The sequence below is a fragment of the Dama dama genome, chromosome 31, assembly GCF_033118175.1.
Source record: "Dama dama isolate Ldn47 chromosome 31, ASM3311817v1, whole genome shotgun sequence".
NCBI classification, from domain to species: Eukaryota; Metazoa; Chordata; class Mammalia; order Artiodactyla; family Cervidae; genus Dama; species Dama dama.
Window position 1 is genome coordinate 34,119,866 of NC_083711.1, and position 27,110 is coordinate 34,146,975.

Here is a 27,110-nt window from a genome sequence, read left to right on the forward strand (position 1 = left end):
TAAGAGATGTGGGTTCAATCTCTGGGTCAGGAAGATCTTCTGTAGGAGAGCATGGCAACCTACTCCAATATTCTTGCCTGGAGAATCCGAAGGACAGAGCAGCCTGGCGGGCCATGGTCCATAGGGTCACAAAGAGGCGAACGTGACTGAAGCAACTTAGCATGCATACATTGAGAAAATAATTCAAAGATAAGGATCCTGGAATCTTTAGCATGTTATAAATTGACAAACCTAAATATTATAGAATTATTTGTGGGAATTTGGATTTAGCTTTTTAAAAATTTGGTTTTGTAGGATTTATCTATGTAGCTTAATGATGTCGTAACTAAAAGCATAAATCTACATAGAAATACTAATTCTATAAAAATTAGAGGATTTAGACATATGAAGTAAACAAAATACTTGAATTATAGAAATATATTTTGAATGGAACTATATTTACAAAAGTCTAAGCCTACATGACATAACAAAACCAAAAAAAAAATCATAAGAAAAAAAAAAACCTGCAATCATATATTATATTAACCAAAAGTAAGCACCTGATAAAGATTAATAGTTAATTCAATGAAGAAGAAAATAAGTATTAAATTAAAATTTAAATATGTCTTAATTTCAATACCAGAAAAGTTTTAAAAACAGTTATGTGTAATTCTTTTTCCTTAAAAAACTGGATAATGTTAAATGGACTTTGAGAGCTCAAGATATAGAAAAAATATAGTATAATACATATTTTAATAAAATAAAGTATCATAACATAGAAATCCACCTACTGAATGTATTTCTTTTTAAGATTCAATTCCACATTGAAATTGTTTCAAAACATAAAAACTTAACAATTTAGTGTACTTCTTTCATAAGACACAGTTATACAGGACAGAGTCAACACTTATTCATCCAAATATGAACCAGAAAGCTTCATTAATTGTATTTCTCATCCACATTCTACTTTTAAAAGATTTACTCAATAATGAAATTAAGTTGTATCATAGAATTAACGTAGGTTCAGTTCTTTTTTTACTTATAAATCTATAGTATAAAAAGCAATGTTCAATAAGATGACACAAATAACAAAATACCTTTACGGAGGGAATTGTATTAGTCCCAAAACTCTGCCTCCTTTTATAATGAAAAACCTGAGAACCAGAATGATTAATTTGTACCAGAGTGAAACTAGGCCTGGAACCCTGCCTCTTGTGTCTTTTTTCATATATTATGCTGCTTCATCTGACATGAGTGATTCCTATATGGCTACGTAATATAAAATAATGCCTGTTATTAAGAGTGAAGCAAAACAACTTCTTCCATGTAAAAGTCATCTAATTTATGTTCAAAAATTAGAATTTTTCACTTTATCCAAGTACTTGCTGAAGCATTTTTCTACTCTTTTGGTTTTCCATATGTGTTCTTATTTATTTGTGGTGTAACATCCAACAGAAAATTCATTAAATTCTTTCAGAAATATTATAAAAAAGTTAGTTAGTTATACATAACTTGACACCCTGCCACTTTTAATATACCTGAAAACATATTTTCACTTATGATAAAAAATGGATACAAATTGATAGTATTTTTTAGTTTAAAAAGTTTTATTACCATATTTTGGAATTTAGATTTAATCACTTAAACACCCTTCTAATTAGATGGCAAGTCAGAGATGTGTTTTAATCTTAAGAAACTGTTTCAACACTAAGCCTTAGTTTATTACCTGAAAGGTGGTCATAACAATAGTACTTACTACATATAAGTAGATTTGTTGTGCATAATATATAAAATATGTAGCTAATATATTTAAAACACCTGGCACCATACCTGACATATTACATACTAATGTTAGTTGTTCATAGAGTTTAACTGCTATTAAAAACATGATACTATTAAGATCCTGCTGCAATCAAAAACATGGGTAATAGTAAGATAGCAAAACATAAAGTATTTTTAGTAGTCTACTTAAAACAATGTGTATTTTTCAATTAAAAGGCAATTTTCTATGTTTAATTCAAAATGATAAAGTGTTCTTTAGATAATAAAAAAATTCACATTAAACGTTTAAGTGGCAATATAACCAATATATGTTAAATAGCATGTGATTTGTAAAACTGAAAGTTAGTGCAACTTACCACTAATACATGTGCTAATCAAAACAAGGTAAATTCAATGTATGATAAACATTTCTCATAAAATTTTTTTTTAAAAATTAAGAAATTAGATATCAATGAGAGAGTACACATACAATTAATTTGGTAAAACTCCTTGAATTATTTTTTAAACAAATAAGACATTTCCATATTATATGTACATACCTGGCGTAGGCAAATAACCGACTATCCCATAGAATATGAGTCCCTCTAGGTCCATAATGAAAGTAACAGGACTCAGTCCCATCAAAGTTATTTAGTCCATCTTCTGAATTTTTTGAGGCATGGCTGTGTACCACATCTAAGAGGACCGTAATACCCATGGAATGAGCTGTATCAACCAGTTCTTTCAGCTCTTCAGGAGTTCCATAACGGCTGAAGGTAAAAGAGACAGTAAAAATAAGATCACTTCATATTTAAAGGAAACAACCAATTCTTTATTGAGAATCAATTGTTTTACCAGAACAGTATTAGATACTTTAAAAAAGCAAATGTAGTATGATATATTACTTAGACACAGGTCAAAGTTGCTTAATATTTGCTATCAGGCATTTTTATAAGCATTTAATAAAAAATAATCTGACTAATAACTGTAAATTTATAACCCAATAAAAATTCACATTTTGAGGAGGCAGATAGTAAAATTCCCCTTCTCCATACTCACAGCTTCTGATTTCCATTGCCAAGGCTAGTTGGTTTAAGAGGCATGGTCATTCCTGTCTACATACCTGGCCATCCCTTTGTATATGCATGGCTGGAGCTAGGGGGCTCTTAGAATACTTCTTTGAGTATCCTTAGTGGCTTGATTGAGGCCATCTCTACTGCCCTCACTTATTCCCAGACTGGAACACCCCAAGTACCAGTGGGCCCTGTCACCACCCAAGCAGGAAAGATGGGCAGTTCACATGTACATGGATTTGTGTTAAAAATGGTTTTCTAGTCTGTGTGAAATAGGAAACAAAACTCACTACCTAGAAGAAGGCCTTTTTGAACCCTTATAAAGTCTCAATATTGCAGTCAATCATAGTATCAGGGCTTCCCTGATACTTCAGTTGGTAAAGAATCCACCTGCAATGCAGGACACCCCTGTTCGATTCCTGGGTTGGGAAGATTCGCTGGAGAAGGCAGAGGCTACCCACTCCAGTATTCTGGCCTAGAGACTTCCATGGACTGTATAGTCCATGGGGTCGCAAAGAGTCAGACACAACTGAGCAACTTTCACTTCAAATCATCTTTTGCCTTTTAAATAAGTAATCATACTTGTGATGAATTGATTTCTGTCTCTCTTCATCATGACCTACTGCACTATCTAATTTGGCTCCTTCCAGAAGCTTTAGGGGCTTCCAAGATGGCACTAGTGGTAAAGAACCAACCTGCCAATGGTGGAGACATAAGAGATGTGGGTTTGAACCTTGGGTCGGGAAGATCCCTTGGAGGAGGAAACGGTAACCCACTCCAGTATTCTTGTCTGGAGAATCCCATGGACAGAGTAGCCTGGTGGGCTACAGTCCATGGGGTTGCAAAGAGTTGGACACAACTGAAGTGACTTAACACATACAAAAGCTTTAGATTTATCTTGTGACACCCTACCCATTACTCTTCTTATCCTAGCTACCTGGCCTCTTTTGCCACTCACTGAAAAGCATGTTCAATGAATAAACAGCCCTAAAGTTTTATTCATTCATTCATTCATTCTACAAATACTTATTAAGCAGTCTACTGTGTGCCATAAATTTTTCTATGCTCTGTGATTCACTAGTGAACAAAATAAACATCACTGGCCTTATGGGATTTGTTTTCTAGTTGGGTGATAGGAAATAAATAAGCAAAATATGTGGAATATCAGATAGCAGTGACTGCTCAAACGAAAAATGAAGCCAGGCCACTAGTGGGAAGGGAAGGTTTGTTATTTTAAATAAGGTCATCAGTGAAAGCTTTACGACTAAGGCAGCATTTTGTTGAAGCTAAGAAAGAAGTAGGGAGCAAGGCATGCAAATATCTAAAGGAAGAGTGTTCAGAAATAAACAGGCTTTGGAGATGGAAATGAGCATCTGAAGAAGAGCAAACGCACTAGTGTGGCTGGAGTGTAATGATCAAGAAAGAGAGGACTCCAGAGACTGTCCAAGACCCAGATAACGTGAGGCCTTCTGGATCAATGTATGACATTTGGCTTTTATTTCAAAAGAGAGCTGAAAATTGTTAGAGAGTTCTGAGTGACATGAAAGTGACATGATCTGATTTTCATCTTAAACAGCTGACGTTGGGTACTTTGCAGAAAGTAGTCCATGTGTGGAGGAGAAAGCCAGGGAAGGAGGACAAGAGAATACAGAGTGACCCATTACAGAGCTAATGAAATGACTCAGGTAAGAAGTGGCAACTTGGACAGAGTGGTAGCCACGGGAACAGGAGAAGCAGAAAGATTTGGGATATATTCTGAAGTTACAGGTGGCTAGTTTTCTGATAATTAGAGTGTGGTGTAGATCATACAGGGAGAAGGCAAGTATAGTGCAGTTGGCTTAAGTAACTGAAAGACAGAAATGTCATTTATTGCATTAAGGAAAATAACAAGAGAAGAAGGTTAGAAGATAAGAATAGAAATGTAGTCTGGAACAGGTTAAGTATGAGATACATACTAGATATTCCAACCTCAAATAGACACGGTTTGAAGTTCACAACAGAGGTGAGGACTGGGGACTTCAATTTGGTGGTTGGCATATAAAGTGTATTTAAGCCATAAGAAAGAATGAGTCTTAACGAGACCCTAAAGATACTTCATTTAAATACAGAAGGGAATGGAACCAAGGGCTGAGCACTAGGCGGGCCTATCTTTAGTGGTAACAAAGAACAAAGGAAATAAAGAAGAAGCAAGAAAAAGATGTGAGAAAAACCACAGGGAAGTTTAATATTCTGAAAGCCAAGAAAAAAAAAGTTGAAAGAAGGTGTGAGTAATCAATTGTGCCAAATGCTGCTGACAGGTCAAGTAAGCTAAGAACTGATGATTGACTTAATATGTGGAGGCCATCAGTACCTTATATAAGAGCAATTTCAGCAAAGAGGTGGAGTACCTACTTGGAACGAGCTCAAGAAAGACGAGAAGTGGAGGAATTAGGGACAATAAGGACAGATAAGTCGTTCAAGGAGAAATCCTATAAAGAGAAACAAGTAAAGGGATCAGTATCTTTTCTCTATGTCTGGAATGCTATCTATGTACTCCCACTTCACCTTCCCCCCTAGATAACACCCCCTTTTTAAGATTGAAAACTGTTTATCTCTTAATCATGTTTTAAATCTCAGTTGCAACATCAGTTTAGATCTAAACTGGTCAAACCATGAGTTCTATGCTATCCGAACAATTTTCCGTCTTCTTCCTAGCTTTTATTACAAGTGGAAATCATAATATATACGATTACTGGATTTCTGTCTAAGATCATGGCGTCTGGTCCCATCACTTCATGGCAAATAGATGGGGAGAAAATGGAAACAGTGACAGACTTTATTTTCTTGGGCTCCAAAATCACTGTAGACAGTGACTGCAGCCATGAAATTAAAAGACGCTTGCTCCTTGGAAGAAAAGCTGTGATAAACCTAGACAGTGTACTAAAAAGCAGAGATATCACTTTGCCCACAAGGACTATATTCAAAGCTATGGCTTTTCCAGTAGTCATGGACAGATGTGAGAGATGAACCATAAAGAAGGAAGAGTGCTGAAGAATTGATGCTTTTGAACTGTGGTGCTCGAGAAGACTCTTGAGAGTCCCTTGGAGAGCAAGATGATCAAACCAGTTAATCCTAAAGGAAATCAGTCCTGAATATTCATTGGAAGGACTGAGGCTGAAGCTCCAATACTTCAGCCACCTGATGTGAAAAGCTGACTCACTGGAAAAGACCCTATGCTGGGAAAGATTGAAGCAGAAGGAAAAGGGGACCACGGAGGAAGAGATGGTTGGATGGCAATACTGAATCAATGGACATGAGTTTGAGCAAACTCTGGAGATGGTGAAGGACAGGAAAGCCTGGTGTGCTATAGTCCATGGGTTAACAAAGACTCGGACACTACTTAGCAACTGAACAGCAATAAGAGCTGGATTGATGTTTACAAGCCACCACACTGTAAGCTCCATGGGGCAAAGTTGGACGTGTGCAACTTGTGGTCATTCAGATCAGTACCTCTCCAACTGCACAGGACCCTCTGATGTTTTTATGCTCAGAGAGTCATATGCCTTGGATTTCAGCCTGGGAAGAAGGACAGTTCTGTGGGTAGTGTAAGTCCCACCAAGGGCCTTCTCAGTTACCTTCCTACATAAGTGAGTCTCTTTCCAGAAAAGGATATGAGCTCTAGCAATAATGGTTTCACTAAGTCAGTATTTTCTGACTAAAGCTTAGCCTCCAAACATGACAATTTCAGCAGGCTAACCGGATTTTCTGTACCAGAAATCATTTCATGAAAAGCAGTGTTAAATCAGGCTAGTCTCTAAGGTTTGATGAGAGAAAAATCAATGATCTTAAAAGAAAATGCTCAGATTTTATTAACTCTGTTAACCCTAAGTAGGTCATAAGATATCATATGGAATACAGAAATTCATTCCATTTTTAAATTTTTTTGTTCACATAAGAAAATGGATATCATGTCCTTCATTTTACCTTGAAGCTGCAAAGAAGCTTGTGATTTGGTAACCAAAACTGGCATAGTAAGCATGTTCCATGATCGCCATCAACTGAATGCAATTATATCCTGTATAAGTAAAGGTCAAATAGAGATTAAAAGCCACATATAAAAAAAGTAATAAAAAAATACATAAACACAGCCCCCTGTTTAAAAGGCATTAGGTTTCACACATAATCTAAGGTCTGGTCATTTTAAAAAGTTCTACTACTTTAACATCTTTTTCTTGTCTGACCTTCTAACACAAAATTGGACAGTTAGTTCTTGAGGGTTATAGTCTAGCTATTTGAAATGTCTTCATTTTAACAAGTAATAAATGATATGCAAATATACTCTTAATTTGGCTTTAGAATATTAAAGATGACAATCTGCATATGATAAACTTCAGTTACACTTGTAATATTCATTTTGAAGATTATGAAAGCCAAATAAAAGTAACTGATTGCATGCCATATACAGTATTTCACCTTTTTCTTTATATTTCTCTTATTTCTAGCCTAAGATATACCATCAAATCAATTTTTCTAAAAGGTGGCTTTTATGAAGCCAGCATTAATGCTTCCATTTTCCACTTCCATTTCCATTTTTAGATGTTTCTAGCACCTAAAAAATTACTCTACAGTCATCCATGTATAAACCTGTGTGCACACACACACAAGTACACACACATACATCTTTCCTTGCTCTATCTGAAAATGTTTTGCTTTAACTCTAAACGAACTGACTCAAAAAGATAGGTATGTCTTTTTAAAAGCTCTTAATACTTAAAAATACTTATTAATGTGTTTTTAATGTAAGCAAATAATCAGACTAGAATAAATTTTGGTCTTTTTAAAAAACTAAAAAAATCTTTTTCTTCAAAGAAAAATTTGGTAAAATTTTCAAATATGATTTGACTGTCTTCTGCACTGTACATAGAAAATGTTCCTATTCTGTTCTCAAAATTTAATTCATGTTAGTATAACTTCTTGTGCACATATTTTAGTATATAATTAACACTGGAACAATTATAAATTCACATTCAGAAGTAGGGATTCATAAGTTTAAAGGACAACATAAACTCCATGATTCAGTATCTGTTGAGACGTTATTACTTTTGGCTTTGCTGTTAAAAAAGAAACAAATTAGCTCTCTCAGTTTAAATATGTGTGTAAACTATTTCTCAATAATATGTCAAGTATAATACTTAATAAAAATTATAGAGTTTGTTGTTTATTTCTCCATTATGTAATAAGTATTAATCTTATGAGCAAATATCAACTTATATATTTTATTATTCATTTTATGTCATTAAACATTCCTAAACTTATTTAACAAATTCCAGGAGATGGTGAAGGACAGGGAAGTCTGGCATGCTGTAGTCCATAGGGTTGTAAAGAGTTGGACATGACTTAGTGACTGAACAACAACAAAATTATTTATGGCGACAGTACTGGACTATGAAATTCAAACACAAAGAAAAAGAAAATGCCTGTGCTGCTGAAAGTTCTGTAAGATATAGGTCATAAACAATTTATTACAGCATGAGATGAGAGAACATCTCAAATATAACAACCTTAATATAATATCTATTAAATATAATTCACATTCACTTCTCCATACATTTAATTAATTATGGTTTCTGGAACCTGACCTCACCATCTCAGGTAATCAAAATACCTATATAAATGAAAACTTCATCATGAGAGACTTTCCTCTAGCCAAAATGTGGACTGCCTATTAGAAACAGACTAATTAAATGTAGTTTATCTTTCTGCCTAGCTACTGGAGCAGGTGCTAATATGCTGTGAAACGATGAGAAAAAAACCTATAAAAAGAAGATAACAGACTTAGAGCATTCCCAATCAATAATCCAACACTATATCATTCACTCTCTTGTTTGTTCCAATGAAGACAGGGTCTGTCATTAGAGTACAATATACAAACATCTAGAACAATGTGTCTCACACAGAAAGATGCACCAGAAATATCTGTCAAATAAGTCATCCTAACAGAAGCTATATCTACAATGACTCTGAAACAAAATGAGTTCCAGTTACTTACAAATGTAAGATCTTTTCCCCTAACAGAGTAAACCGAACAGGCTATAATCAATGACCACTTAAATTGATAAAACTTCTCTCCTGCAGAAAAGTAATTATGCTTATGTATTTATCTACAATTTTGGAAGCCATCAATTCACATTACTTAAAATTGAAATTGGAATAATATCTTGAATTCTTATGTTCTATCTTTATTCCATTTCTCTTTTCTATGCTATCACTATTACAAGGCAATTTGAGAAGCCTAAAATAAAATGCATTTCTATTACATATTTAATCTCTTAACACAAAAAAAAGACACTTGTAATTAGCTTTTCTAATAAGAGAACAGACTCATTAAAATTTTATCTGAATAAAAATCACAGTTATTACTTACCAAGGTCTTTGATTCTTGGTAGTACATTGCATGTAAAATGTTTATAAGAAGCTATTTTTCCTTCATAGGAAGAAATTCCCACGTGAGATTCATAAATTCGTAGACCTTTTGGCTTCTTTGGTTTGGAATGTTTAAACTACAGAATATTAAAATTACATATAGAATTAGACCAAAAATGCAGATATGACACTAACAGATTAAGCATGTTAAATGAAATGAAGAATTAACTCAAACACTTTGAAACTACTTTCACTTATGAAAGGCACTGTCTACCTCCATTAAAATTTCTTTTGGGAAAAAAAAATCCTTGTTAGGATCATGGTAATTGACCTATTTTAAAAGAGAAGTCATGCAATGACTTATGGCTTATCACTGACTGAAGATGTATTTTGAGCCTAAGCCTTAGAGAAAACATAAGAACTGTGAAATGAATATATAATTATTAAATGCAAAGTGTTTATCAACAAGCTTCAATAACTTAAAGGACAGAAAATTGAGCTCAAAGATACTTATAACTCTTATCAGTAAGACTGCCTTAAAAAATTGCTCCAATTAATGTGAAACAGATAGCCAGCCCAGGTGTGATGGATGGTACAGGGTGCTCAGGGCTGTTGCACTGGGATGACCTTGAGGGATGGGGTGAGGAGGGAGGTGGGAGGGGGGTTCAGGATGGGAACACATGTACACCCATGGCTGATTCATGTCAATGTATAGAAAAAACCATACAATATTGTAAAGTAATTAGCCTCCAATTAAAATAAATTAACTAAAAAAAATTACTCCAATTAATACAGAAAAAATATACATTCATGAGACATCTTCATTGTTCCTAAGGACCCTGATTCTGCTTCAGACCCAAATAGTGAGAAATATTACACCACTGGAGTCTTTGATTAATTGAAATTTTATTTTAAATGTTTAAAAATCATTTTTAAAATGTTTAAATCCTTATCGGGTAGTACACATAGATTTACTGTTCTGCCCTATCCCTATTTCAGAAACACACCCTCAAATAAAAACTCACTTTTACATTTTATTGGCTATAGATGATGGGCTCTGATATATGTATAGCAAACAGGCGCACTATGATGTAAAATATTAAATCGGTGGTGAAGAGAGAAGTTGAACATGACTATAAAAGTTATAAAAGAAAAACTTAATTTTCCTAGGAATATTGGGCAAGCATTTATTTAAAGATGTGTTGTTCTCACTTTATACGAGTATTCTGGATCCCAGTGTATCCAATCATAGTTCACATTACCGCCTTCACGAGTCACATACTTTGCCCACGGTGAAATACGGTACAAGATTTCTCCACTTTTACTCCTGATAACAAGCTAAAAAGAGAACAAGATGTTATTGTCTTAAAATACTTCCAAAACTCTAAGCTAATGCATGATAGTCTATGAGCACTGTGACAAGGAAGGAACGGGGGAATGAGCTTAAGAATCTACACTGCCATCCAGATGTGTGACTTCAAGGATGTTTAAATTCTATGAACCTTGCTCTCCTCATCTGCCATGGTATATGATCCTTAAAGTCATTTCCAGCTTGAATATTTTATGATTCTCTGGCAATTTCCATCATTGCCAACCAACCATTATAGTAGTTAATTAAAGTAAGCATAGAGTAGATAGTAAAAAGACACAAATATTATTGCAAGCTACTGTCAATAAATCAATCAACAGAAGGAACAAATCTTACTATATTAAAAAAAAAAAGGTGATGAGTTATATCACCATCTCTTCCTTTTTCTTTTCATAGCAATTAATGATAACGTTTTCAAGAGGCTAAAGGAGAAAAATGGGTTTTGATTAATAATTGCATTATATAGACAAACACTACCTTTCAAATATTTTTCACTTTTCACTTCTTGTACACCTTATTCCAAGTATGCTTTACCATATGAAACCAAACATTTTCCTTTTTAACCATTTATTTCTATATTTGCCAATAGTATCACTAATGCTATCAGTACAAAAAATAACAATGAAAATGCAAAGGCAATTTTTACAGAATCCACCAGTTTTCGACTTAATACTGAATATACGGCTTTGAATTTATCAGCATGGTTAGAGAACAAAGTGAGCTACATGAACAGAGTTTCCAAGTAACTATAGTTTTTTTAAGTGTTTTTTTTTTAATTAATTAAGCCTTCTAAAAGCAGGCAGCGTGTAACAAAAAATGTTCAGATCAGGAACTAATCTAAATGCTGAGTGATCAGTACACCCTAAGCATTGAGAAAGAACATATTCCTCAGTCTCCTTTAACTGAGAAAAGCTCAAGTATGCATAATTATTGGTAATTATTTGTAGAATGCTCTATAGCTTAGAAAGGACTTTCACAGTCATATCTCACTTGATTCCAGGGAATCTTTATAACCCAAATATTAAGTGAGATTAAATGAGCAGCCCAGAGTCCCAAAGTTACCAAGTGGTAGAACCAAAAGCTGAGCAGAGCTTCTGACACTCACTTCCTTTTGCTTAACAGGCTTTCATGGCACTTCCCTTAGACACCGAAAAAGAATAAATCATGATTTAAGATGAAGGGGACAGGTGAGTGGTAAAAAGAAACGTCTAACTTACATGAGCTCAATTTTATCTCTTTAGTTATGCCTCCCACTTATTAAAGCCTATCACAGCTAAGTACTACTATTATTCAAATAGTTATCACAAAAACATAAATGAATAAGATTAACAGTGTACAGGAGTATTTTATTTCCCAAAATAAGTTCCTTAAGTCACATACATTTCTAGTATAATACACACAGTGTTGTATGTGAGAAAAGGCTTTTTTGCTCACTCTTCAACCCAGGACAGGCTATGGGGAAATAAAATACCAGAAATCGTTGTTTCATGAATAGCACCCTGCCTAATCCATCCACCTATCTTTTCTCTTTTTCGCAAATGACTCTACAATCCCCTCAAAGGATGATCACGAATCAATTATTATTTTTCAAGGTGTCTGCTGGCAGAGAGAATATTTAAAACGTCAAGCAAAGAACATATAGAATTTCCTTATGCTGAACATAATTTCCACATTCTTTGGAAAATTACTTGTCTTACAGTACACATGAACGTCTTTGGAGGCTTCTGAGTAATAGAAGCTGGAAGGAAGATTCCTTCTATGGGTCTTCCTCGCTCCTACATAGTTTGCTGGATATACTCACAATATAAGGTCCTATTGATTACAGAGCCCATTTCTCAGAATTGTGTTTGTGGCAAGCAACCCTGAGGAATGAGATAATGTTTTCTGTGAAGACAATGGACAGGCTTCCTTAAGGCTTCTATAACAGAAGGTAAATACTCCTCAGCTATGAGGCAAACTAACTGTGTGCATAGCATCAATCTACACCACACAACATTATCCCTATGAGACGTGGAAAACAAGGGGAACTACTGCAAGTCTCTGATTCAGGAGTCCCGTGTTTTCTACCAAAATCCATGAAACAGTAACAGGTTAACTTATCAGCTTGAAGGTACAACAAAATAAAATCCTACACCCGACAATGGATTATTTACTCATTCCTGAATGACTTTAATATTTTTGTTACCAAAAGTTCCAGTTCTTCATTTCTATTAGTGTTTTATATTAGACATTCCTATTCATCAATTTTTATAATGTTGAAGGTTGACATGGAAACTTTTAATTATCCAATCCTTTCCTTTTTTTTTTTTTTTTAGCAATAAAAGGAGAGCCTGGATCTCTGAATGAGATCAAAGCTTCCCACCAAATCTGGAACATTTCACTATAATCATTACAGAGAAGGGAAATAAATTTTTTGATTCTTCAGGCTCCTGAATTGAGGGGATTTTTGCTACAGAAGTTTAGGTTTTCCGAAGAAATATACTTGCTGACAGTAGCCACCTCTCTTTGCCTTTGATTTGTTGTTTCTAAACTGTGTTGTAATAACCAAGAGTATTGTGAAAGTGAAAGTTGCTTAGTAGTGTCCGACTCTTTGCAACCCCATGGACTGTACAGTCCATTGAATTCTCCAGGCCAGAACACTGGAGTGGGTAACGTTTCTCTTCTCCAGGGGCTCTTCCCAACCCAGGGACGGAACCGGGGTCTCCCGCATTGCAGGCGGATTCTTTACCAGCTGAGCCACAAGGGAAGCCCAAGAGTCTTATAGTAAATCTAAATAACTCAAACTTGAGAGACAATCCAATGGGTAAAAAATATGGCTTTTCTGGACTAAACTCTGCTCCCAAAATCTTTTCGGAGGGAGAAAGAGGAGAGATGAGTACACTTCCTGAATTTGTGCTTGCTTGAGTTCAGATTCAGATAAAAGATTTTTTAGATGAAATAAGACTTTATATCATTAATTTACAACCTCAAAATAGCACATGTTATATGGCAAATTGAAAAGAAAGAGCTAGCTTGACTGATTTTTCTTTTTTTTTTTTTTTACTGATTTTTCAACAATAAAGTCTAATAGTTGATGGACAGAAGTGTTTTCTCAGTACTAGCAAACTGAAAATCTTATTCACTACTAATATGAGTATAAAACAGCATGAATATTCTAAACAGCAATTTGACAGTAAGAATCTAAAATTTTTTAAAAAGTAATTCTCAATGACTCAGCAGTTCTAATTATAGAAGTTTGTCCCGTGGAAATAATCAGAGAAGTGCCAAAAGAACTATATTGTTATCTATTAATCTTAGTATTATATTTATTAGCAAAAATAAAATGTTTGAATAGTGTATGCTTGTTAAAAATTATACAGTGAATTATATTGAAGGTTACAAGAAAATTCTTTCAATTTATACCAAAGAATGCATGAGAAGTGAAAAGTGAAGTTGCTCAGTCGGGTCCGACTCTGTGCGACCCCATGGACTGTAGCCTACCAGGCTCCTCTGTCTTTGGGATTTTCCAGGCAAGAGTACTGGAGTGGGTTGCCATTTCCTTCTCCAGGGGATCTTCTCGACCCAGGGATCGAACCCAGGTCTCCTGCATTGTAGGCAGACACTTTTACTGTCTGAGCCACCAGGAAGTATCTTTGTAATGTGAATACATACAAACTCAGAGGCTAAAAGCTATTTAAGAAACAGAAAAAATACTGAGATGGTTGCCTATGGACAGATAAATTAATAATAGCTTTTATCTTCCAGTTGTATCTTTCTATATTGCTATCAATTTATTTCCTTGTAGAGCTTCTATAATCATTAGAAGAAAAGTATTTTGATAAGGATTGACAATAGATTAATTACAGAATTGGGTACACATTTGTGGACTTCTGCTGAAGGTGCACATATGTGTGTGTATAAATGTTAAAAACAAAACTTTAAAAATTACATTAATATCACCACATATCACTCCAAAAAAATCAAATCACTTTAAAAGAATATACTAAAGAAAATAATATGATGAATTTTGCAGGGGAAATTGAAAACTTATATAATTATAATGTTTCGTAACTTAGTAAACATGACATTAGACTCCTTTTTCAATGAGTCAAATTATTTCATTGACTTATGGGAGGTTTACATCAAAAAACATTATGAAATTAAGGAGTGAATAAAATGAACTTCTACCTGAGAAAAACTCAGATTGACTTAATGAACTATATGAAGTAAAGTTTTATTTACAAACTGACATTTAAAACTTGAATATAAAATATAAGAAATAGTTTGGTAAAATAGGGAAGAAGTAAAAAAATTATGTCTATGTGTATATTCATTCAATCCAGGAATATCTTTTGAAATGCTTCTTGTCAAAGGATATTGTTCCTTTCAACTGGAAAATTAGTGAGATAAGATGTTTCTCAGGTGGCCAACAATTTTATATGAAAACAGAGGATGTGTTCAACCGGTTAGAAGTGTTAGTGTATTCTGTAAACTGGTATTGCATGTAACTCTCAGTTTCATGACTGAATGTAGCAAATCAAGAGAAAAGGCACAGATGTTGAGACATATAATTCAATTTGCCCAGGTTATATTGGTAAAATCACAACTACATTCTATGAAGAAAATCTTTTCTTTAAAAACAAAGCAAAACAAAGAAAGAAATTAATAAAGATAACTTTAATAGAGTACAGGTCAAAGTTAAAAGAAGCAAAGTAACTTCTATTGATAAAGCAATGATCTCTTTTAAATAACCTCTTATTATAAAATATCTAAAGTAATTGATATTATATGTAATATATAAATATATAAGCATATAAAATATATAATTGATAACATATACATATTTCCAAAGAAATAGGTACAATCATACCAACATGCAATGCTAAATATCAGTATTATACTGCATGTTTTTAAAATATGAAAAAAAATATATATGTATATAGAGAGAAAGATAAATATATACAGGAAGAACATATAATAATTTAAAGTAACTTTTAGAACAGAGTGGGACAAAAATAAAAAAGCTGCTGCTGCTGCTAAGTCACTTCAGTCGTGTCCGACTCTGTGTGACCCCATAGATGGCAGCCCACCAGGCTCTGCCGTCCCTGGGATTCTCCAGGCAAGAACACTGGAGTGGGTTGCCATTTCCTTCTCCAACGCATGAAAGCAAAAAGTGAAAGTGAAGTCACTCAGTCATGTCCAACTCTTCACGACCCCGTGGACTGCAGCCTACCAGGCTCCTCCATCCATGGGATTTTCCAGGCAAGAGTACTGGAGTGGGTTGCCATTGCCTTCTCCGAAAATAAAAAAGAACATTAGAAAAAGTAATTGTTATTGTTGTTTAGCTGCTAAGTTGTGTTTGAGTCTTTGCGACCCCATGGGCTGCAGGTAATCATTGCTGAGCTTCAGAATTGATGAGAGCCTTCCAAAAAAAATGAATTTGTAATGTGCAGCTTTTGCTGCTAGACTACTCCCATGTAATTATTTCCAGAGGTTGAACAAAAAAGTATTTACATGGTACAAATAAAATTTAATGTAAGAAGAAGCCAACGGGCTATTTTTTTACCCAATACTTGATATATTTGTTTCATTTAACAGAGATTTATTTAAATAAATAGATGATCAGTTGACAATAACAATAATATTACTTCTTTCTGTGATTTCTATTTAGGAATATCAGAAACACTATCTAATATTAAAAGGCTACTTATTTTATTGTGAACTTCAGTTTATATTTCAACTAATGAGAAAAGGAAGCTAAGACACTGATAAAAGTATCAAGGCAGTTTTCTAATAACATAATAATTACTGTTATTATTATTTTTTAGAAAATAATTTTCTAATAATAATAAGGTCCCCCTATATAAATGCACTATGTGGATAAACTTTCATAAGAGGACAAATAATACATTGGTAAAAATATATAGATTAGAATTACATATGAGCTAAAATTGGCATTATCATTATTTAGATATTGAGCCTCATATGGTTACCAATAAAATTACTTTGTTATTTGAAATTTTAAAATTTTCCTTTTAATTTTTCTGGATATTAGAGTTCATAGTGAAGTCGCTCAGTCATGTCTGACTCTTTGAGACCCCATGGACTGTAGCCTACCAGGCTTCTTAGTCCATGGAATTTTCCAGGCAAGAGTACTAGAGTGGGTTGCCATTTCCTTCTCCAGGGGATCTTCCCAACCCAGGGATCGAACCTGGGTCTCCCGCATTGAAGGCAGATGCTTTACCGTCTAAGCCACCAGGGAAGCCCTATGTTTCCATCTTTTTTTTTTTTTAATTTTTATTTTTTTTTTCTCTTCTTTTTTTTTTTTTTTGCGTGTCATCCTTGCGCAGGGTCCATGCTAATCTTCTCTATATCGTTCCAATTTTAGTATATGTGCTGCCGAAGCAAGCACTGTTTCCATCTTTGTTTCATAACTTATTTAATAATTTTCAGTTAAACAAAAAAATTTAAACAAGTCATACGCATATAAACTTATCATAAAAAACTGTCACACCCTGTGATGTCCTTAACATCTACAATGCTCAGAGACTGAGGGAGGTAGAAAAGAGAGTAAATGATTAGACTGAGGCTAAGTTCTTATGTTAAGCAGTACTGGACATTATACAAAATAAAAGAAAAGACAATATTCTTGCTAGCAACTTGACAAAAAATGACAAAAATCAGTTGAATTTCAAAAGCAGTAATCTATTGATGGATTTTCACTGGCTCCCATTATTTTCAGTTCAGTTCAATTGCTCCGTCATGTCCAACTATTTGTGACCCATGGACTGCAGCACGCCAGGCCTCCCTGTCCATCACCAACTCCCAGAGTTTACTCAAACTCATGTCCACTGAGTAACTGATGCCATCTAAACATCTTATCCTCTGTTGTCCCCTTCTCCTCCTGTCCTCAATCTTTTCTAGCATCAGGGTCTTTTCAAATGAGTCAGTTCTTTGCATCAGGTGGCCAAAATATTGGAGTTTCAGCTTCAACATCAATCCTAACAATGAATGCCAGGACTGATTTCCTTTAGGATGGACTGGTTGGATTTCCTTGCAGTCCAAGACTCTCAAGAGTCTTCTCCAACACCACAATTCAAAAGCATCAATTCTTTGGCTCTCAGCTTTCTTTATAGTCCAACTCTCACTTCCATACATAACTAGTGGAAAAACCATAGCTTTGACTACATGGACCTTTGTTGACAAAGTAATGTCTCTGCTTTTTAATATGCTATCTAAGTTGGTCAAAACTTTCCTTCCAAGGAGTATGTGTCTTTGAATTTCATGGCTGCAGTCACCATCTGCAGTGATTTTGGAGTCCCCCTAAAAATAAAGCCAGACACTGTTTTCACTGTTTCCCCATCTATTTGCCAAGAAGTGATGTGATCAGATGCCATGATCTTAGTTTTCTGAATGTTGAGCTTTAAGCCAACATTTCCGCGCTCCTCTTTCACTTTCATCAAGAGGGTCTTTAGTTCTTCGTTTTCTGGCTTAAGGGTCGTGTCATCTGCATATATGAGGTTATTGATATTTCTCCCAGCAATCTTGATTTCAGCTTGTGCTTCATCCAGCCCAGGGTTTCTCATGATGTACTCTGCATATAAGTTAAATAAGCAGGGTGATAATATACAGCCTTGACGTACTCCTTTCCATATTTGGAACCAGTCTATTATTCCATGTCCAGTTCTAACTGTGGCTTCCTGACCAGCATACAGGTTTCTCAAGAGGCAGGTCAGGTGGTCTGGTATTCCCATCTCTTTCAGAATTTTCCACAGTTTATTGTGATCCACACAGTCAAAGGCTTTGGCATAGTCAATAAAGCAGAAATAAATGTTTTTCTGGAATTCTCTTGCTTTTTCAATGATTCAGCAAATGTTGGCAATTTGATCTCTGGTTCCTCTGCCTTTTCTAAATCCAGCTTGAACATCTGGAAGGTCATGGTTCATGTATTGCTGAAACCTGGCTTAGAGAATTTTGAGCATTACTTTACTAGCATGTGAGATGAGTGCAATTGTGCAGTAGTTTGAGCATTCTTTGCCATTGCCTTTTTTGGGAATGGAATGAAAACTGACCTTTTCCAGTCCTGTGGCCACTGCTGAGTTTTCCAAATTTGCTGGCATATTGAGTGCAGCAAGTTCACAGTATCATCTTTCAGGATTTGAAATTGCTCAACTGGAATTCCATCACCTCCACTAGCTTTGTTCATAGTGACGTTTCCTAAGGCCCATTTGACTTCACATTCCAGGATATCTGGCTCTAGGTGAGTGATCACACCATCGTGATTATCTGGGTCATGAAGATCTTTTTTGTATAGTTCTTCTGTGTATTCTTGCCACCTCTTCTTAATATCTTCTGCTTCTGTTAGGTCCATACCATTTCTGTCCTTTATTGAGCCCATCTTTGCATGAAATGTTCCCTTGGTATCTCTAATTATCTTGAAGAGATCTCTAGTCTTTCCCATTCTGTTGTTTTCCTCTATTTCTTTGCACTGATCACTAAGGAAGGCTTTCTTATCTCTCCTTGCTATTCTTTGGAACTCTGCATTCAAATGGGTATATCTTTCCTTTTCTCCTTTGCTTTTTGCTTCTCTTCTTTTCACAGCTATTTGTAAGCCCTCCTCAGATAGCCATTTTGCTTTTTTGCATTTCTTTTCCATGGGGATGGTCTTGATCCCTGTCTCCTGTACAATATCATGAACCTCCATCCACAGTTCATCACGTACTCTGTCTATCAGATCTAGCCCCTTAAATCTAATTCTCACTTCCACTGTAAAATCGTAAGAGAGTTGATTTAGGTCATACCTGAATGATCTAGTGGTTTTCCCCACTTTCTTCAATTTAAGTCTGAATTTGGCAATAAGGAGTTCATGATCTGAGCCACAGTCAACTCCTGGTCTTGTTTTTGCTGACTGTACACAGCTTCTCCATCTTTGGCTGCAAAGAATATAATCAATCTGTTTTTGGTGTTAGCCATCTGGTGATGTCCATGTATAGAGTCTTCTCTTATGTTGTTGGAAGAGGGTGTTTGCTATGACCAGTGCGTTCTCTTGGCAAAACTCTACTAGCCTTTGCCCTGCTTCATTCTGTACTCCAAGGCCAAATTTGTCTCTTCCTCCAGGTGTTTCTTGACTTCCTACTTTTGCATGCCTGTCCCCTAAGCTTTGAATAAAATTTATCTTAAAACACGCCATCACAAGTCAGGGTGTTTTTTTTTTCTTTCCCATTTTTAATAAGAAATAAGAAATTTTTCAAGGTTAAGTCTTATAACAATAGCTTGAGTAGGAACAGTTAAAGGATTTCTCTAATGAAAATGAAGGCACTAAAAACAAACAAAAAAAAAAATGCCTTAAAAGAAAAGGTTAAGCATACTAGCTACAAAAAAAAATTTATAATATGTCAAAAATGAGCATCAGATCCAATTGTATCAAATTGTTGCATAAAGAATACCTATGCCCTGAATAGAGACTATTTTTGACTATACGTTATAGCTACTTTGCTCCTGACTTAACACCAATCGTAGAATTACAGAGATAAAAACATTCACTTCTGTAATACTTAAAAAACATGAGAGAAAAGAAACGGAAGAATATTGTCCAAAAGAAATAAATGAAGATCAGTAACTGTTTCTCCTAAAAACAGGTCCTTATTTAGAATGATTTAGAGACATATGCTCCTGTATCCATAAAAAGGAATATTACTCCCATAGGTTTCCATCCCAGTTCCCCAACCTTCTAGCCTAGTTAAAAATTATTACAACAATAATATATTTTTCTGTTTCTGTCTTTTGCCTGAGGCAAATCTTTAAAGAAATAAACAGCTAAGTAGAACTGATAAAGTGTTTACTTCATTTCAAGTCCATTACATGTACAAAAACCTATAAAGTGACATCACTAGAAAAAGACAAAATCCAAAGGGATTATGCAAGATTTAGGAAGCAGGCATTGAAAATATCCCTGAGCAAGTGAGTATAACTACTCTTAAGAGAAAAGAATAGGAACAAAGCTGCAATGTTGTAATCAGGTAAAGATTGATTAGGTAACTTAGACTAGAAAACAAATGAATTACACATGATATAAAAATATAGGATTTAAACTTCCAAGATACTGGAAGATCAATACAGTAATAAAAGAAAAAAAAGCCATGAAAAGGGGAAAAAGTCAGTGAGTTTCGTTACTGAAATTCAAGGTGTGCTTTAAAGAGACTCACCCATGGGCAGTGAAGGCTAGAATTCTATTAAGTAAACACAGGTATAATCCAGTATAACACCAACAAAAAATACTAAGAAGGAGTTTTAGAAGTGCTAGATGGGAGAGGTGTTATCATAGAATGAGTCAAAACTCACTTTAAAATACTTCATTAAGTATAATTATAAAAGTCTATATGGTGATAAGTTGAATCATTTGAAAAGAAAGGAACATGATTCTTAAGCAATCATTCTAAGTGCTACTGTAATGAAGTAAAATATAAAGTGGAGGGGGTTGGGGGAGAATTCATTCACCACCTTAACAGAAATTTAGAAAAACTCCAGAAACTAAATATAGAATATGTAATTCTAAATATCATAAGATCTTTTGAGAAAACAAATATACTTAATATACACTATCTCCAAGAATATAACTAATCACTGTTAAATAAAGAAAACAGTTAATAATGAAAAGAATTCAGAGTAACATTTACATATTCTTTATAAATTAAAGTTTAATAATACAGACTACAACACTGTCACTCTTGCCTTTCACAAAAGTCACATATTTTGTCAGGTGCAGTTTCTATCAGAGGAAAAGCTACAAATAGGTATGTATGAATGACAAAATACATGGTACACCCATCTAATGAGAAACCAATAAAATTGACAATATAATGAGAAACAGATAATGAGAACATGTGGGAGATGAAACTCAAAATATGCATTTGGATAATTTCTTGTCAACTGATAGACAGCGACGATGGGAAGAAGTAGTGAAAAATATGAGTCTCCACAATGGGGTCATTTAACTTAAACCTTCCCAACTGAAGTGTATTTAAATTATTAAACATAGGTATTCCCATCTTATATAGATAGCGAAGACACAGAACAGCAAATGAACTTGGATCTCCAAGTGTGACAAGCTCTCTGGAGAAACAGGGAAACTCAATAAAAGCACACAGGATACCCACCTGATTTCTGCATGAGGCTCAGACAATAATGGGCTGAAATGCAGTGACTTATGGTTCACTGTTTCCAAATATACAAATACATATTTCATAAAATAAATGTTATACATATAATATTTACTTTACTCACAGGCTACCCTGGAAGCTCAGCTGGTAAAGAGTCCACCTGAAATGCAGGAGACCTGGGTTCAATCCCTGCCTTGGGAAGATCCCCTGGAGGAGGGCATGGCAACCCACTCCAGTATTCTGGCCTGGAGAATCCCATGGACAGAGGAGCCTGGCGGGCTACAGTCCACGGAGTCACAGTCGGACATGACTGACTATTAGCACAGGATACACACACACAAAAAAAACTCTTTTTTTTTTTTCCCAAACAGGAGCAAAGTGAGTCACTTGGGGAAACTTATGGCTTACTGGCATATTTGAAAGATGTTAAAGATGAACAGAATGAAGAGTGAAAAAACAACTTTACATTGAAGAGGATTAAAAATTAATGTTGATATTTAACATGCAGTTAACTGTGCCACCCAATAAAAGAACTCAGCTTAAATGCAAATATTCAAATCATAAAAAGATTATATATAGTATGTTCATGCAAAAATGGTCTTGTGGGTATTATTATTTGAATTCACTATTATTACTGGGCCAAAGTGCAAATACTTCTATTAACTATAACTAAAAATAACACTCACCTAAATAGTAACAAAATGTGATTTTCTTCTGTTTTCTAACACATCAATAAAAGATCAGATACTGCAAATACTAAACAAAAGCTCCACTGAAAAAAATTAATGCCTACATAATTTTAAAAAAGCACAAAATACTTTTATTAAAAATGATACTCCTAAAGAAAAATGAAAGTGTTCAAATCTCCAGATTTTATAATCATATTTAAAATCTACTATGCTCATATTGAACGACAAAAGAATTAAAGACTATAAAATAGTGCAAAATATTTCACAGTACATGGATACAAGAAAAAGAGAGTCTGTTAATACATTTAAAGTATTTCTAGAATCAATGTTCACATAAAGGGAGCAATCAGGAAACATGTATTTATGGATAGTTTAATTTTCTAGATACCCGTGATTCACCTCCATAAGCACTAAAAAAGAAAAAGAAAACGTTTTATGGTTATCTTTCCAACATGTATTATACATTCCCTTGTGGCCTTAACAGAGGGAATTAAACATTTGTGGAAATTGATTTGTATACGCTGAACTGTGACATGTTTGGAATATGAACATGTGCCCTGAATTCAGTAGAGAGAGTATTAGACTTTTATATGTGTCTTTGACAGTAGTTTGCAACCTTGGATGAACAATGAGAACTACCTGAGGAACATTTAAAAATAAAGATGCTAGAGTCCTAATTCTATCCATTATCACTACCCTACCTGTCACTCTTGATTCTGACTCTGTGGCTGCAGTCTAGTATCTTAGGAGACAAAAGCTCGACCTGAGAAAACAAAAGACAAAGTAGCCACAGGGGACCAGTGTGACAATAGAAAAGGATAGATTTTTACTTTTAAAAAGTTATCATGCAGGAAAGAAAACCAACACTAAAGTTATAGGGAACCTATTTTCTAAACCTCGATCGTAATAAACACCTTTGCAGATGGCACAACATATTTTGCAATAAAATTTGTCTCAAACTATTTTGAATTTTTATTTCTTATTCAATAATAAATTATAATTTGTCTTCATTCTTCATAGTCTAATCTCCCTAATTATTCTCAATCATTTTGTAAACTTTCAATCATGAAAGGCAACCATGCTAGCTCAAAATTTATTCATTTGTGGTCCTGAGTACACCCATGAATATTCACTGATTTATTTATCAAAAAATTTCCACTGCACTTAAGAAGACCTCATAAAAGAGTATGGAGAATCTATTCAAGTTTCTGATCTTATCTTATAGTTTAGCCATAATTTAAAATATTTCACAATTTCTATACTATGTATCACATAAATCATATTGCAAAACGATATTTATCATGGTTGCTTTAAATGCCATTACTAAAATTGAATGATTGTCTTTTCAATACTTTTCAATGGCATTCTTAGGAATCCCATTTATAGTCTTCATTTAAAAGCTGTAGATGATATTGGCTCTTCAGTCAGTCAAATCACTTTCTGGCATTTCCCCCTAATATAGAAATGATGGAAAGCTTACAGTCACATTTTTCACAATCCCTTGCAGCTAGGTTTCTGCATCTAGTAGACACACCCAAGCAAGGTCTGGAAGAAAGAAACTAATACTTCAGTCAAATCATATGGATAGCAACCATTTTGCCTAAGAACCCTGAATGATACTTAATCTAGTAAAATTATAATAAATCTACATAGGCATGAGCAGTAGAAAACTCAAAGACAACTGACATGCCACAATTAATTAGCTCAAAGACTCAATTTCCATTTGTACCCCTTTAAAAGGGCATGGCAACCCACTCCAGTATTCTTGCCTGGAGTATCCCACGGACGGAGGAGCCTGGTAGGCTACAGTCCACGGGGTCGCAAAGAGTTGGACACGACTGAGCGACTTCACTTTCATTATATACAATTACATATACATTCAGAATCAGCTTTTTCATGAGAAATAATCACACAAAAAGTGTTTGCGTGGGGAAAATTCTTTTCATCCTGCATTCGGTTTTAAACTAAATTTAAAATTAAAATTTTATAAGCAGGGTTGTTATGATTATCATGCAAAAGGAAGCAGATGTTGGCAATACACAGGAGTCCTCAGAGGAAACAGAGAAAATGTTGTGGGCAAGGGGAGAATACTTTGAGCCTAAACTGGGATTTGAAAAAAGTACTCTTACCATGCAAGAGAAGAAAAAGATAGTTTGACCTAAAATAGGGCAAGAGTTTAAAAGAATACATCAAATTTGAATTATGAGATATTATAGAGTCAAAGTAAGTTTGAAAAAAGCAGTGGAGAAGCAGGCTCATGTAAGAAAAAGTTGGAGGTAGAACCTGGAAAGTACAGGCCTAAAGAATTGGAGGAGAATGGACCAGATTTCAAGGTTAGATGGGTGAAAATAGAAAACTCCCAAGATATGTCTAGAAAATAACAGCACTAGAAGACAAACAGTATAAGAAAAAGTAAAAGCGTTATTCACTCAGGCATGTCCAACTATGCCACCCTGTGGACTACAGCCCGCCAGGGTCCTCTATCCACGGAATTCTCTGGGGCAATACTGGAGTGGGTAGCCATTCCTTTCTCCAGGGGATCTTCCTGAACCAGGGATTGAGCCTGGGTCTCCCACACTGCAGGCATATTCTTTACCATTTGAGTTACCAGGAAAGCCACAGGTATGCCCAAACCTGGGCCTAAAATGACCAAAAAAAAAAAAGCATTGAAATGAAAAAGAAAGCACCAAGGTTAATTCTACAGATGTTAGAATTACTTTTGATAGAATAATTTTAAAATGAGTCCATGTCTCAGTAGTAAACAGAAAGGATTGATGCTCAGTTGAAAAACAACTATTTACAACACAGTGTATGGTTACACTAAGACCATGCTTATAGAATAGCTTATAACTGCTTTAATCATCAACCAAATACTTAAGACACTGACATGCACACACTGCTACATTTAAAACAGATAACCAACAACTATCTAATGTACAGCACAGGGAACTCTACTCAATACTCTATAACAACCTAAATGGGAAAAGAATTTAAGAATAGATACAAGTATATGTATAATTGAATCACTTTGCTGTATATCTGAAACTAGCACAACATTGCTAATCAACTATACTTCAATATAAAATTTTTTAAAAAATTAAGTATCCACAGTAAGATTTACAGGTAAGGTGTACTTTCATGTCTAACTTGCAGATTTATTTGAAAGGATGATGAAAATATTTGCATGAACAGAGGTGTGCAAAAATCACCCACTAATTAGCAGTACAAGTCATCCTGGATTATTACTTCATTATTATCATTGCTTCAAACCTCTCAACAGGACTGTAAATGTGACTTCTTAAGTTAATAAAATAGAATTAATTGGCCATCATAAACTAACAATATTTAGCATAATAATGGACTAAATCCAGTTTAATATAAATATGCATGTCAATGACAGTTACTTCCAAAGGCAATAAACAAAAGCCATTACTTGTATATTATTCAATTTACACTATTTCATTGAATTCTGACTTTGTATATGAAATAAAGCCTGAGAGTTTTTCCCTTAAATTCAGAGGCAGTTCACAACCATGTTTCATAATAGTTATATATATATATCTATATACACACATATATATATTGTTATATGAACTCCATTTAGATTCTGCAGACTGAAGTAGTATTTTCAAACTTTTAGGGAAACTGATTAAATAATTACATTCTGAAAGTAATTTATGAAAATTAAGTAAACAAATGAAAACTACCAAACCGATTTAGTCATGAGACTGTTTAAATAAGAGCCTATTTTTGACTCTTGAAAACTTTCTTTTATATAACATTTATGTAGTCATCTTGGGATATGGTAATGATTAATTGAAAATCTTTAAATCTGAAGTACTTCTTCATAGTCTGCAAAATAGGCAGCACTGCAAAATAAAATCTAAGACCATATCCAGCAAGATACTCAACACCACTGAACAATTTACACAGGTGAATTCAGAGCACTTTTAAGGCTCAGCTGCAAATAGCAGGGAGGGTAGAAAACACAAATGCTGTCCTAAACAACGGTAATGAAGGTAGAACTCTGATCTTAATACCTCAAGACAAGACAAAATTATTATAAAATTACTTTAGTTAGAAAAAGAAATAGATTTGTGTGATACACATTGCATATTAATAAGATTTTATTTCTTTTTATAATAGTATGTCAAAGTAGAATGCTTAAATATCAGTTTCTAGCTTATATATTTATATAGCACTCTCTTCATATGTGTATGGAGTTTATTTAAGTAAGCAAAATAGTAATGTACCTTTGGAAATTTTCATGATATAGTGAGTGAGGGGAAAAAAGAAAACTGAGAACCAGCAGGCATAAAATAATCACATTTTTATGAGGTTTTTTTTTTTTTTAAAGCATAAAAATACAGAGAGGCAGAAAGATAAGGAGACAGACAGTCTATAAATGCCTAAAAACAGATCAGGAAGAATACTCAAAAACTAAAACAGCGGATGGTAGGAGGAAGAGTCAGGCTGTTAATTTTGAGAAGAGCTACTTTGCTGTTTTCCATCTTCCTTAATTATATTTAAGTCTTGTTTTTGTTTTTTTAATGATGTTATGAATCATGTTTAATAATTACAAAACAGTAAAATTGACCCTTCTTAAAGTAAAAATGAAAGCACTGAAATCTCAAAACAAGGTTTCCCTGGGTTGAAACTCATATCATGCGCCCTGTACTACGTACCCAATGCTTAACAA

At 34.3% G+C, this 27,110-nt stretch overlaps 1 protein-coding gene and 1 non-coding gene across 3 annotated transcripts in view; both read right to left on the reverse strand.

Annotated features, from left to right (window-relative positions):
- Positions 1 to 27,110, reverse strand: part of GBE1 (1,4-alpha-glucan branching enzyme 1) — a 289,682-nt gene that overhangs the window by 134,068 nt on the left and 128,504 nt on the right. For both annotated transcript variants that reach the window (XM_061134227.1, XM_061134226.1), the window contains exons 4-7: positions 10,428 to 10,553; positions 9,217 to 9,352; positions 6,777 to 6,867; positions 2,301 to 2,510 (exon numbers count right to left, since the gene is read on the reverse strand). In XM_061134227.1, coding sequence (XP_060990210.1) covers positions 2,301 to 2,510; positions 6,777 to 6,867; positions 9,217 to 9,352; positions 10,428 to 10,553 — 563 coding nt within the window. The remainder of the gene's footprint in view (positions 1 to 2,300; positions 2,511 to 6,776; positions 6,868 to 9,216; positions 9,353 to 10,427; positions 10,554 to 27,110) is intronic.
- LOC133050253 (U6 spliceosomal RNA) lies at positions 16,869 to 16,975 on the reverse strand. Its single transcript, XR_009691570.1, has one exon. It is a non-coding gene; the product is annotated as a U6 spliceosomal RNA (small nuclear RNA).